At 35.6% G+C, this 15,437-nt stretch overlaps 1 protein-coding gene across 2 annotated transcripts in view; it reads right to left on the bottom strand.

Moving 5' to 3' along the window:
- The window catches only part of LOC127857172 (calnexin-like), a 30,430-nt gene extending 16,763 nt beyond the window's left edge, over positions 1-13,667 (bottom strand). For both annotated transcript variants that reach the window (XM_052393589.1, XM_052393590.1), the window contains exons 1-7: positions 13,547-13,667; positions 7,937-8,094; positions 6,312-6,391; positions 5,384-5,507; positions 2,482-2,558; positions 1,902-1,983; positions 1,253-1,321 (exon numbers count right to left, since the gene is read on the bottom strand). In XM_052393589.1, the coding sequence (XP_052249549.1) occupies positions 1,253-1,321; positions 1,902-1,983; positions 2,482-2,558; positions 5,384-5,507; positions 6,312-6,391; positions 7,937-8,083 (579 nt within the window). In that variant the 5' untranslated portion in view covers positions 8,084-8,094; positions 13,547-13,667. The remainder of the gene's footprint in view (positions 1-1,252; positions 1,322-1,901; positions 1,984-2,481; positions 2,559-5,383; positions 5,508-6,311; positions 6,392-7,936; positions 8,095-13,546) is intronic.
- Between the last annotated feature and the right edge of the window lie 1,770 nt (positions 13,668-15,437).

Below are 15,437 nucleotides of genomic sequence, written 5' to 3'. Positions count from 1 at the left end.
TGTGGGGTGTGTTGTTTTGTCAACAAAATAATAAAATGTGATCATAAATAAAAAAGTAATGGCAATTTAAGCAAAATGTTCAATTATGTAAGTGTAAAAGGGGCCATAATTATGTCAAAATGCTTGATACAGTGGTCTGCTCTTGTTTATAGGTTGGGGTCATGTTGGTAAACAAGTATGCAACATATAAAAGCAATATGTCAAAGGATATAGGAAATATTTGGGGTAGTACGCAAACTTAAACATAGATTTATCAATAATATGCATATTCTAAGTATAAAAGGGGCAATAATTATGACAAAATGCTTGATAGAGTTGTCTGCTCTTGTTTATAGGTTGGGGTGATGTTGGTAAACAAGTATGCAAAATATGAAAGCAATATGTCAACGGACAATGAAAATAAATGGGGCATTACGAAAACTGTTAACATTTGCTGCATATTCTAAGTGGAAAAGGGGCCTCAATTATGACAAAATGCTTGATAGAGTTGTCTGCTCTTGTTTATAGGTTGGGGTCATGTTGGTAAACAAGTATGCAAAAATATGAAATCAATATGTCAAGGGACAAAGAAAATATATGGGGTAGTACGAAAACATTAACATTTGCACGCTAACGCAGACGCTAACGCAGACGCTAACGCAGACGCTCACACAGACGCTCACACAGACGCCGGGGTGAGTAGGATAGCTTCACTATATATATTTCATATATAAGAGTCGAGCTACTAATAATCCAGAACGAATTTACCACTTAATTTGTAGTCCTGTAGGTGGACTCACATACCAAAAATGAGCTCAATTTCTGAAAGCGTTGCGTAAAAAACCTCCGGAAAACAGAATGCTCGACAGAAAGATGGACACACAGTTCAACTGCTATATGCCACCATACCGGGGGCATAAAAACTTGGAATCAAAGGTCACAGAAAAAATCTCCAATGCATACAGAAATGGCAATCACTTGCCATGGGCCATACTATGTATATGTATAACAATTTAAAGAAACAATAGACAACGAAATATAGTTTTAGAGTGTGGCACTTATTTCTGCTTCAAATACACTCTGGCTAAGGAACTTTCTGTACTCAAATAAACCACTGTAAGTTGCCTAGAAAGTAAAAATCATGCAGTATAAAGTTTAAATCATTTATAGACTCTAACGATGTATGAAAACTGTACTGACAAACATTTTTCATTTCAAAAACAAGAAATTTCCTGAATATACAATATGAACCTGTATTAAATTATAATTGTACCTTGTGATCCAAACCACATTTATCAGGTCCAAACATCACTGTATATGGTGTTTTATCATGGAATGATTTCTGAAAGGATACAAAACAATTTAGGGAAATGATTCTGAAACAATTAAACTGCACTGGGAAAGAAACTACCTTCTCATTGAAGTGGTCAGCAAATCTCAGAATGCTTTTACAGATCCAGCTTTAACATATTTCATCACTCACTATGGAATCAACTTATTCACAACTTGCTTATGACAAAAGAACAAATTTTGGTTGAGCGTCTTTGATGCTACTATTCTATTGATACTATTGTATCTGACATAAATTGTTTATTATACATACAGGTAAATTTTCATGTTGAGCATTTTGTTACGTCATTGATAAAGCCTAAAATCATATTCATATTTTTCTGGCGATTAAGACTTCAGCAAAACAAGAAAAGTAATTAAAGTAATTAAACAACATTATCCTACCACCATATCCAGGAATATAAATTAGCAGGAGCAAACAAGACTACGACCCCTTATATGTGGGGCGGACCCCTAGATGTTCTGAGAAAAACTTCAAAATTCTCAATAAAGTTTCAAAAGAACAAAGGTAAGCAAATAAGGTCCTAATACTAGTTATAACACCGATATTAATACATGTACCAGTGTCTTACTAGTTCAAATTTGTCAGTTTTGGTCAGAAGTTTCACATAGGCACCACCACAGTCAATGCCATTCTGGAACTTCACATCATATCTGAAATACAAACACATGATTTAAAGTTGAAAATGTATGACCTTGAAAACTTTCGCCATGCAAACATGTTCTTGATTTAGCAAATATAAATGTTCTATTCTAATGATACAAAAATACCATCTACCCTAATATCTTCATACACATGATTGATGTTACTTTGATCACAGTTTGCAGGTCATAAGACAGCACATTTACAATAGTAAGACACAAGCAATCAAATTCAGAAAAACATTTTGATTTTGCAAGAACACCAGTAACAGAGTTTTGAAAACAAGTTTAAAACTAGACATGCATGCACATGCATTAATTTGAAGAGTTATATTTCCATAGGCTAACTGAGGCTACTGGCACGCTTAGTTTATTATCCTGTTCATGGCTACTTTTGGGGTTTGTTGTTCTGCAAAAAATTTATGTAATCAGAGGTTATTACAGACCAAAAACATAAATACATACAAGGTTACATTAACACGGAGAGAGTAACTGAGAGAGTAAACTTACGAGACTATAAATGGTTTCCCTTTGAACTCAAATGGCCTGTCTAGTTTGCTGGCTACTGCGTGATGCTTGGCTTTTGTCTGAATGATTAAAACAGCAAAATTTATGCACAAGCATTCCCTTCTTTGAACCACATTAGCATTTTCAAGTCAGACCTGAATAATTCTTTAAATAAGTACAAGCATGTTACTACCATGCACATACAGAAAGATTAAGATGAATAATAGAATTGATAACTAGCACAACATTGTTCATCATAGTCAACAGATATCCAAGATTAATATTCAAACCGCTTAATTACATGAAACCGTCGGAGACTGGTGATGCTCCCCAAAGTTTTTTTGTCACAATATTGCACTATATATTCAGATAAAAGGAAACGTCTTGAGGGCCATAACTTTGGACAAAATAATACGATGGATGGTTTAGCAACTTAAAAATTTCAAAGGGCCATAACTCTCTAAATAAATCATCTAACCAGAACCCACAAATAACATGCGCATCTCCTCAAGGTAGTTAAGTTTCCCATAAAGCTTCATTGAATTCCAGTCAGTAGTTAGGGAGAAATAGCCCGGACAAGAATTGCACTATATGTACAGTTTATAGAAAATTTCAAAGGGCCATAACTCTGTGAACAAGAGCTGTCTCCATAGGATGACATATGCCCCCAATAAACGCTTTGATAGAAGTTATTGAAATGCACGAAGTGACCCCGTGACCTAGTTTTTGAACCAACATGACCCATATTCGAACTTGACCTAGATATTGTCTAGATACAACTTCTGACCAAGTTTGGTAAAGATCGGATGAAAACTATTTGAATTAGAGAGCGGACACGAAAAGTGGTTATTGAAATGCACTAAGTAACCCCGTGACCTAGTTTTTGACCCTGCATGAACCATATTCGAACTTGACCTAGATTTTATCTAGATACAACTTCTGACCAAGTTTGGTAAAGATCGGATGAAAACTATTTGAATAAGAGAGCGGACACGAAAAGTGTGAGAGGGACAGACTAACAGACAGACAGACTTACAGATGGACAGTGCGAAAACTATATGCCCCCTTTTCTTCGAAAGGGCATAAAAATCAATGATCATATCCAGGCTGATAATATGCACATCTCCTGTTGGTAGTAAAGCTTCCAATAAAGTTTCATTGAATTCTGGTCATAAGTTGCTGAGAAATAGCTCGGACAAGAATTGCACTAAATGTACAATGGAAAATTTCAAAGGGCCATAACTCTGTGAAAAATCATCCGACGAGAACCGGCTGATAATATGTACATCTCCTCTTGGTAGTGAAGCTTCCCATTAAGTTTCATTGAATTCCGGTCATTAGTTGCTGAGAAATAGCCCGGACAAGAACTGCACTATATGTACAGTTAATGGAAAATTTCAAAGGGCCATAACTCTGTGAAAAATCATCCCACCAGAACCAGCTGATAATATGCACATCTCCTCTTGGTACTGAAGCTTCCCATAAAGTTTCATTGAATTCCGGTCATTAGTTGCTGAGAAATAGCCCGGACAAAAATTTTGCACGGACAGACAGAAGGACGGACGGACGGACACACGGACGGACAGACGTGTGGTGACTATATGCTCCCCCCAATTTTTTTTGGGGGGGAGCATAATAAAGATGATGTTCAAAATCTTTGTATATTTCAAAATTTACAAATATGTGCCAATCTTACTTGAACAAGCAAATTCGTTGAATTGATATCCCCCGCCATTATACTTCTGGACACACAAAAGAGCATGTTTTCAAGATACAAAGGGCCATAACTCCGATATTATCTGATGGTGTACAATGCCATTTGGCGTGCATCATCCTCTTATCCATATGTATACTCATACCAAGTTTCAATGAAATCCGTCAAAGCACTTCCAATATATGGCTTCGGACACACAAAAAGAGCATGTTTTCAAGATACAAAGGGCCATAACTCTGTATTATCCGATGGTGTACAATGCCATTTGGCGTGCATCGTCATCTTATCCATATATATACTCATACCAAGTTTCAATCAAATCAGTCAAAGAACTTCCAAGATGTGGCTCCGGACACACACAAAAGCATTTTTTCAAGATACAAAGGGCTATAACTCCATTATTATCCTATGGTGAACAATGCCATGTGGTGTGCATCATCCTCTTATCCATATATATACTCATACCAAGTTTCAATTAAATCTGGCAAAGCACTTCCAAGATATGGCTCCGGACACAAAAGTGCCGGACGGACGGACAACGCCAAAACAATATCCCTCCGCCTATGGCAGGGGATAATAATGCAGCAATGTTGACATCTGAGAATGGATCCTTAATCAGAACCTGAATACAAATATTTATTAAACATAATACATAATCATCATAAATATAAATTATACCAAAAGACTACAAATAAATAGAATTGGGATTCCATATATTCCAAACATTTTTGTCTGCTCTGCTTTAAAATATAGCAAATGGGAACAAATTCATTAAAATTGCTTAAAAAACATTACATGCTCTGAATTTGCGCAAGACTATTATTGACAAAAAATAATCTGAAAAAACTATTGAAATTGCAGAATTGTCAGTGGTCCCAAAGTCTTTGAGGTTCCCATCAGGTACTAATTCAATACAATTAAGATAGTAAATATTCAATACATTTAGTCACACAAATGAAAAATGTTCTTGTTAAAAATGATTGCATTCTGATCAAGGTTACTAGCCTATGCCCATTCCAGTTCAGAATCACAGCAAAAACGGCTTTATGGGGTTTGATGCTCATTAGTAATTTAGGGTTGGATATTAAGCCTTTTATACTTGAATATATTAATTTTCTAAGGAACTACACATGTCAAAGGGTGTATCTGAGAGGTAAGGTTAAAACAATTAATGTCTGCATCATGTCCCACCTTGAGTACGAGTCCCAGGTCTCCAATCAGTGCGGAGTCCTTGGGTTCCTCCAGGGACCACTTGCCATCATACTTTGCCAGCTCCTCCTCTATGTTGTCCTTCTTGGCCTGGGAGGATGTCCACCTGCAAGGGGACAGATAGGTTTTCAGTTTTCGATTTTGTTGTGTCTAATTTTTTTACCAGATTTATCAATGTACAAACTATACCAAAACCTCGACACAAGCATGAAGTTATCTGACAAACCCTGGGAGTTGGACTTGATGATCCTGCACTCTACTTAACAAGCAAATCAGAACGGTTTGAGGCAAAATGTTACTCAAAAATTAATCAGCAAGTTTGCATACCCCATTACATGGTTTGCTTGCATTTAATGTAGATCATGTGTTTTTTTTCTAGCAACATATCTTTGGGTCCATGATGTGCAAGTGTATCTTCAAACGGCTGTGGTGTTAGAGGTTGCTGATTTTTCATTTTGACAGAAAATTTCATATAAGATCAAGAATGTTTATATGTCTGTAGCTGAATGTATGAAATGTATGTCTGTTGAAAGCTGCAACTTTTTACTACATTGTTACATGGTTGCCAAGCAATAAAAGTCCCCTACCGGTTATCGCAGGATCCACCATTGTCAGCAACATTTCTAGTCTATTTGTTGTCAACCAGAATTCTTGACATAGGAATAGAATAAAATGACATGCATAATCTCCATATTGCCATCTGTCCATGTTTCAAGTTTCATGAAAAAATATGAAGAACTTTTAAAGTTATTGCAGGATCCTGAAAAGCGTGACAGACAGACTGACGGACTGACAGACAGACACACAGAACGCAAACCATAAGTCTCTCCAGTGAAACCAATAGGGGACTAAAAAGCACATGAGATTTAAAAAAAATTTAATCTTAACCTATTCCTTCACAAAAGCTTACTTTTTCTTGAAGTCTTCTTCACTGTCAAAAGATTCTGCAAAGAATGGTTTCTTTTGAAGACTGGGTGCCTGGTATCTTTGCTGAAAAATATGATACACAATTATAATTAAGTTAAATTTTACATTTTGAAATGTAAGTTTAGCAACATATAAAAATCTATTAACCTTCAAAGGTACATGTAGCAAATGGTGTCATTGACTTGATGCATAGCTTTTTCTGATCATTGTGGGAATATGACCTATACCCATAAAATTGGATAATGTATAGTCTATTCGATGTCAAATTGGGAAAATAATATTTATTTATAACTTTTTTACAATAATAATATATATGTATAACTTACATATAGAAGATCATTGTTAGCACACAGTGTTTTTTTATGGCAATTTCGGTCCCCTAAAAAAGTATATATTTTCCCCCAATTTTGTAGAAAAAATCCCCTCCAAAAGTTAAAAAAAAAAAAAAATAAAAAATAAAAATTTATTGCAAAGAACTCTCTAATGATATAAAAATATATCTCAAATTAATTTCATAAACAACTAACAAAGTATATAAAAAATTAATATGATTTTGAATTATTATAAAGAGTTATATTAAATTACGGTAGTTTTTCCCACATCTGTGGACTTTTCATATGAATTGCATTTTTCTCAAAATGGCCAGGAAAAGACCTGATGTATCTTTATTGTGTCAATATTTGTTGATAAAAACATTCCAATTTGGTCCATTTTATTGATAAAAAATGCTCAAATTTGCCATTTTATTGATTAAAATATCCCAATTAGACTCAAAATGGCTAGGAAAACTGAGACTGTGCACGAAGGCTGAACTGTCTGAAACTAATGTTGAAAAATCATTGATATATCTTTAAGAAAAAGGACAGAGAAATTCAGCTGTGAATATTACATCCATACATACATGTGTATTCATATAATAAATATCATAACATACAAAAGAGTGAATTTTTAATTTTCCCCTTTTCCTAAAAAACAACGCGTTTTCCCCTTTGGACGGGCCCCGCCACCATTCCCCTATAGGTGAAAAAAAACACTGGCACAAAAAGATAGTTTAAATGCATGGCACAAATTAAAAACTCATAATTTCTACCTTTTTACAACTCTATTTCCAAACATGTGAAAGTCAAACCATCAATTAACAATTTTAGGGCCGAGTTTGGGGAAAAAATATACTTTTTGCCGCTGGGAATATGACCGAATGACTTCTACAAGAGCACTGCTTAACGGGTGCCATTGCTCGGCTGTGGGTGCATTTTTAATAAATGAAAGCTTGTCTGAATATTATTTTTTTTAGAGGTCACAGTAACATGACCTTTGACCTAGTAACCCAAAAATTGGTTTGGCATGTAGAACTCATCAAGGTGCATCTACATATGAAGTTTCAAAGTTGTATGTGGAAGCACTTTGATTTTAGAGCAAAATGTCAAAGTTTTAGCATGACGCCGGGCGGACGGCAAGCTGGCACTGCCGCCTGGCTATGACAATACCTCGGGTTTTCTCCGAAAACAGCTGAGCTAATAAAGTAAGCCAAAGCAATGCCCTGCAATTACATATTTCATATACATGGAATAATATATGAAAGTATGAGGATACAGATGTTTGACCGACCTTTTCAACAGTGACAGGGCCTGGTACTGGTTCATCTTCCACTACTCCATCTTCAAGGTTATCATCGTCATCAAACTCAGCCTGGACCCCAAAGGATACCAACAGGATCCCCAACACCAGCGCTAATCCAAGCTGGAAAAGTCTCATCTTGCACTAAACTGAAAAAGAAGCAGGTATTTTTGTACAGGTTGCATCATCAGCCGTATGTTGGTTAACCATTTAATTTTGACTAACTTTTAAATTATTTTGAACTTAAAACATTTCTTACATTTTCTGCTTCACAAGCTCGTTATTCTCGCGCAGTGACTACCTCATAAGGTTGAGGCCTAATGCCGAAAATCGCCTTCATTCATTACTGACAGCTGGACGTCCGGAATTACACACTTTCATTCTGGGGTGCTATTTTTGATTTTTTTGGCTGTTTTGGACATACTTGGACGATTTTCATCAAATAAAAGGTGTTTTATCATAGATGGACGCTTCCTGCTGGTAACCACAATGGCATATGTGTACATTGTTTGATCTTTTATGCTGTTGCATTGTGTTATTTAATACACCTGTGAAATCATCGTTGGATACCTTTTCTCCTATTATATATAAGGACCAAAAAAAAAATTCAAGTGCCTGTGTCTCGGGTTTTCTCTGAAAACAGCTGAGCTAAAAATAAAAGGCTAGATTGAAATTTACCAGTACGCAGTGTCTACCACAACCAACAAAGCAGGGGTTTGGGGGGCGGTAGCCCCCGATACTAAGGAAATATATAGGATAAAAAAGATTATAAGGTGTTGTGTTAGTTGCTATGTGTAAGGTGTTAAGGGTTAGGGTACGCTGTTTGATGTTAAGTGTTGCGTACCGGTAAAGTTCAATCGTCCCAAATAAAATAAATAAAAAGAAATTATTTCTAGCTTTCATGGTATCATTTGCATGAGTTTGTGGTTTAGACAGGTACATGTTGATTAGTTTTTGCAGTTTCAGTGTTCCTTAGCTCTTGTTAGGTGATCACATTTTGCACCTATGGAACATTAACAGTGCATTGCAACTCTATCTGATAGTTGAACAAGCAAATTTGTTGAATTGATATCCCCCGCCTATATACTTCTGGACACAAAAGTTTTATATTTGACACTAAAAAAGCATTTTTTTGAAGATAAAAAGGGCCATAACTATGTTATTATCAGATGGTGTACAATGCCATTTGGCGAGCATCATCCGATTATCCATATATATACTCATACCAGTGCCTTCCCCAGGAATTTGTTCAGGCGCCCCGGGGGTGGGTTCGTGTGTCCGATCCCGACGTTGATTTTTTTTAAATTTAACGTGTCAATTCACGTTCTGTGGTGCGTTATAACTAAAAAAAGCAGCGTGAAAAGACGTCATTTGGTGCGCTATGACTCTTCAAAAAAATTACTATTACTGTATACTTACTATTTTTCAAGTTTCTATTTATTACCCGATAATCCCGTTTATTCCGTTTTCATCAATCTCTTTCTGGTAAATATTTACGATAAAAGCTTTCAGTTATTTCTTTAACACAAACCTTGCCATTTTTTAAGTGACTATTTATAGATTTGATGAAATATTGCCTCTGAATATGCGTCAATTCCCTGACCTGTTGTGTGCTTGTTAAAACGCTCAATACACGCCATTGGTATGCAATAGACGCGACGTTGTACATGCTGCATAATTTTCGCGCTCTTTTTAATTGAGAAAAAGATTCGACACAAAATAAATTTGCACTGCTAATCAGGCCTTGACACTAACTTTTTTGACAGGTAACCCGGAGGGAACCCTACTTTCAACTTTTGGTGGCCCTCACCAAAACTAGGGAGTCCTCTTGTTTCAACACACAGCTACACTTGGCGTATGGGCAAATAAGTACAAGAATTATACTAGTACACATTTTTATTTCCTATATTCAATTCTGTTGCCATTTAAAGCAGACCCATTAAAAGCTCATAACCTTGTCTTGTTAACTTTTGATATCATGTATTTCATTAATATCATAAGCATCGTCATCCTTGTCATAATCATCATCAGCATTATCATCTTCAGCATTGCCCTTCGCCGCCAGAACTTAGCGTTTCGGAAGTTCTTATTATAAACTTTTAAGAAATAAAAGGTAATTACGCGCATTCAGGGGTTTCACTGGCTCAACAAAACTTGTTGCAACTTTTTCGCGCCGTGAAAACTGTCGATTATTCCAACCTTATTAATAAGAACAATCATTTAAAGAAACCTTACTACATTAATGTCATTGCCTATATTATCACTTTAAAAAGTATATTATTACATAAAAAACAATATGTACCTTCATAAGTCATACCTTCATAAGTCTTAATAAGCTTTATTTGTATATAAATACCATTTTTTTCAACTTGATAAACAACACAGATAACCAAAATAATATAACAATGTTAACTTCAATGTATTAAACAGTATGCTGCCTAAATGTTTCAAAATTAATTATTTAAACAGAAAATCACACCAATTTACATCATTTGAAAGGGAAAAAGAAATATAAAACATCAGAAAATAAATCATCTCACTTAATTTGTTAAACAGTTATATATGGTCATTTGGACATGTCATACATCAGCTTCTGTTGTTAAAACGTTTTCTGTTAGTGGTGGATGATTTTCAGGATCAATTAAATTATAGTTGATCACGCCTATTTCCTGACAGAAAGGCCCAGATAATTACCACCATCTATTCTAGTTGCCTGAAATAACATAAAGCATATTTTTTTTACAAACTATCAACAACAAACAAACACATACATGTCACTATCTTTAAATGTCCGAATTTTAACATATCCGAAATATAGTATACCAAGTGAACGATATACTTTTTATTTCAGAAATTGTTGGTGTCTTAATCAAATTATATCCTTCCAAGGTCATAATAACAATGGAACTATTAAACAGAAATGCTCACAAATACCTGTAGAAAAAAGTGTTTATCGGCATGTGTTTTTGAGGAGAAATTAAATGCTTTTGCCAGCCCGATCGCCTATGGTTTTGATTAAAGAAATAGCGGCCCTAATAATTATTATAATTACTGATCGTCGTGACAGTTTGTCCCAATGTTACTTTTTGGGGGGCTCAATATCATAAAGGAGCCATTAATAATCCGATAATAACCCCCATAAAACTTGACTATAGCAGTAAAAACACCGTTTGTAACACTTACACGCTTCAGAGATTTCAATATATTCTCTGCACTGTAGGTCGCTTACATCGTCGAAAATCAATATTTACAACTGACAGACGCTGGCCGCTAATGCTCAGTCGCGTGCTTTCGATTCGCAGTACATTTACGGATAAGATTTTACCGATTTTTTTTTATACGCCTCTCTTTAAAAATTGGAGGCACTTTTAAAAATTCAAATGGTCAATCAAGACAAAGTGGTTCTATAAATTTAGGGTTCCCGGAGGACCACCCAGCTTGAAAAAACTGGTGGTCCTCGCCAAAATCTGGGGGCCTCGGGTCCCCAGACCACCGTTAGTGTTGAGGCCTGCAAATTTGAAGCAAAAATATTTAACGTTGCGGTAACATTTACATTCGGAAGTGTGTTTGGATTAAAAACGCGTTAACATCGACTTACGGTAATGGGTTTCGGATTACAAATTTAATTATTCCCATTTGAGATTTCAACAAATATTAACCGTTGCGTTATAAATTCAACGATAATTTGTTTACACACTTTACGAGTTGAATAAATGTTTTGACGGAATTATGCATGAAATTCACGTTGTCCACGAGGATCACGGCCGGTTGCCATCATCAGTCTTCTAACTATCGATTATCTGACGAAACATTTACAAGTGTGCGTAATTAATTCAACGAAAATTTGTTAAAGCGCATTACGTGTCGAATAATTGTCAGAAAAACGAGGTGAATCAGTTCTAAAAATGGGCATGTTGAAATATACACGTACTGGAATTAAATAAATTGTTATCACATAATTGTAACCGCTATAATAATTAATTGTTTACTACTTGCAATTAATTTCTTGTATTAATTATGAGTCATAGGTAACACTTGTTTACAGTAAAAAGGTGTGATGATGATGCCCGAAACCGTCTTTAATGTTCTGTACTAATTACCGGTTTTATATTACTCAAATGGTACAACTACTTGCTAATCAAGCTGCGATAAACTCTTACTTCATGCCGTCAATCAAAAATAATGGTCGATAGTTAACCCCGCCCTCATAAGCATTCGCGTAACCGATGGACGATGAACTTCACAGTTTGACGACTGGAAAGTTACCAGATACATCCTTGTCAGCATTTAAATGACCGTGTAATGTGGCTAGAATAATCGATACGCGCGTCATGCTATTCTCTTTTCAGTGGATTATCTATTACCCCATGTGGTGTTTATGGCCATTACTTGTGAAAGTAGGTACCGAGTGCTCTTTTAAAACAGGGAATATTGATACACTGATAGGGAAACCTTGATTTTTTTTGACAATGTCCACTTTCTTTTACTGAAGAATACACTGATCGGAAAATTACAAGCGCCCCGGGGACTCTGATTTCGAAATTCAAGCGCCCCGGCAAGGCCCTGACTCATACCAAGTTTCAATGAAATCCGCCAAAGCACTTCCAAGATATGGCTCCGGACACAAAAGTGCCTAGAGTAAAAAGCATTTTTTCAAGATACAAAGGGCCATAACTCTGTTTTGAACAAATGGTGTACAATGCCATTTGGCGTGCATCATCCTCTTATGCATATATATACTGATACCAAGTTTCAATGAAATCTGCCAAAGCACTTCCAAGATATGGCTCCGGACACAAAAGTGCCTATAGTAAAAAGCGTTTTTTCAAGATACAAAGGGCCATAACTCTGTTTTTAACAGATGGTGTACAATGCCATTTGGCGTGCATCATCCTCTTATGCATATATATACTCATACCAAGTTTCAATGAAATCCGCCAAAGCACTTTCAAGATATGGCTCCGGACACAAAAGTGCCTATAGTAAAAAGCATTTTTTCAAGATACAAAGGACCATAACTCTGTTTTTAACAGATGGTGTACAATGCCATTTGGCGTGCATCATCCTCTAATGCATATATATACTCATACAAAGTTTCAATGAAATCCGCCAAAGAACATCCAAGATATGGCTCCGGACACAAAAGTGCCGGACAACGGACAGCCTGACGGACAACGCCAAAACAATATCCCTCCGCCTCTGGCAAGGGATAATTATTGCAACTGGTATCCCCTGGTAATAACAAGGTGGTTATTTTGGTTAGTCCCCTGAAAGTGTTTTTGTGGTATTTCCAACTTGTGTTTGAGTCTGCGTTGGGCCAACTTTCCTTCAAATATTTATATTATTGCAAACAAATAGTTCCAGTCGTTCCACATGAGCATTTCATACAAAAACTTGCAGGTGCTTAATTTTTATTGGCAACTGCTTTTTCAAATAAACAAACGACAACACTTGAAAATGTACCGCTTCCCCACCCACCAATGCAAACAATGCGTTTTACGCCGGTTTCTTATCATGCCAAAGAAATACTTCAAGTAACATGCAAATATAATAACCATAATAACATAAAAATAATATACACAAAATTTAAATTTTATTTACCCTTTTATTCGATGCTTTTGTAAGTGAAACTTCTACTATATTCCAGATTGACGCTGCAATGTACATAGGAAGTGCAAACCACGCGCAGCCACGGACATAGGCGCGTGGATTGTTTTCATTGGTTAAAATACGATTCGATGGTCATAGTCATCTGTTTTTTATGTAAAACCAAGCAATCCTATCATCCAGTACTTTTCATTGGCAAATCTGGCAAAAGCGCGTTCGTTGATACGTTGACACTCAAATATAAAAAAAGCATTTGGGATTAAATAAATTTGTTTAATGGCAGGGTTCGACACTAAGGCACGTCCGACAGACATTGTCTAGTAAGATCGGTGGTCGGGCTAGTAAAACTGTGGGCTAGCTTGTCCGACTGGTCGTACATACAAAATCTATACTGATTCATATAACTATAACTAACTTAAAACCTTTTTCTCTTAATGTGTAAAATAACTATTGTATCCATTATTTACATCAGAACAAAACTAGCGTATATAAATTAAACGCGGAGCATTCACATGGTTCATCGCTATTTTTAGACGCGAAGGAGAGCTTCCCGCAGAAATAGCTTGTTTCCATTGGTAAAGTTGTCATGAATATTAACCCTTTGCATGCTGGGAAATTTGTAGTCTGCTAAAATGTTGTCTGCTGAATTTCTAAAATTAGCATTTTCTTCATTTGTTTTCAAAGAATACTATCAGAATAGCAAACAGTTTGAGAACGTGGCGTCTCATCTGGATCCAAACTGTTTTCAAAGACCTTCAAAATTCGGTTCCAGCACTGAAATAGTTAATGATTTTCTGCAGTGTCGTAGAACTTTACATCATGTTTTTACGACTTCTATCGAAAATCGGTATCGTCAATGTAAACATCTTGGCGTAGAAGACGAGAGAATGTAATTTGAAGAGTGACTTTGTTCAAGATTGGATTTTCGTCTGACAAATAAGTTAATAAAGAAAAATCCGACGGTAAAACTGGCACAGATTATGATGGAAAAGGGCATTGGAGCTGTGGTAGCATGGAGCACAGCGGTCAAGGAGGCCAGACTTTGATAACGTTTAATAAATGTCACCTGCTGTACAGACATCATTTGTAAAACTGGTGATAAGCAGTGAAATTACAACAAACAATTTATGTTGTTAAATAGTTTTATTTTATTTTTTACTCTGTGCATCAAAATAACTTTCTTGTGTTCACTAATTATTTTCTGATAAAACCTGATTAAACAGTTACACGACACAATTCTGTTTATTTGCTATGTCATTTATGGTCTAGTAGACATCAGATTAGGGCTAGTTAATTGTAAGAGGAGCTGGTCCGATGGTCTGGCTGTAAAAAAAGTTAATGTCGAACCCTGAATGGAACTAAAAAAAAACAAATTTGTGCCAAGGTTATTCACAAAACCTTTAAGTGCCAATGAAAATATAACTGCATACAGTTCCGATTCAAATAAAATTACAATACACTAGCATACATGTTTAATTCCTAACCGCATAATTACTCCCAAGTCTGAGAGTTTGATGATACTTTACCGGCGTTTTATATTGTTTTCCTTACTCTTATTTTCAAATGTATGTCTTGTGAGGTTTGCGATAACATATATGTTTGATCAAATAAAACATCTTTATAAATCACAAATGTAAATATTTTTCATTATTTACTGTAAAATTTGTCATTTTTCGTGGGCATGTTTTAAGATAATACGGGTTTTTATACAGCCAAATTAAATGAATTGAAACTGAAAATTGATGATTGTGAGTAAAAAACCAGCTATAATTAATCTACAGAAAGTTCGACCCAAGAATTTTAGATATGAAAGATCTCTGAGTGAATATAACATAGACGACTACGAGATAGTGCATAAAAATCTTGCAAAGAATGATCCTGGAAG

Source organism: Dreissena polymorpha, chromosome 14 (assembly GCF_020536995.1).
Source record: "Dreissena polymorpha isolate Duluth1 chromosome 14, UMN_Dpol_1.0, whole genome shotgun sequence".
NCBI lineage: Eukaryota > Metazoa > Mollusca > Bivalvia > Myida > Dreissenidae > Dreissena > Dreissena polymorpha.
This window is presented reverse-complemented; position numbering and strand designations above follow the sequence as displayed.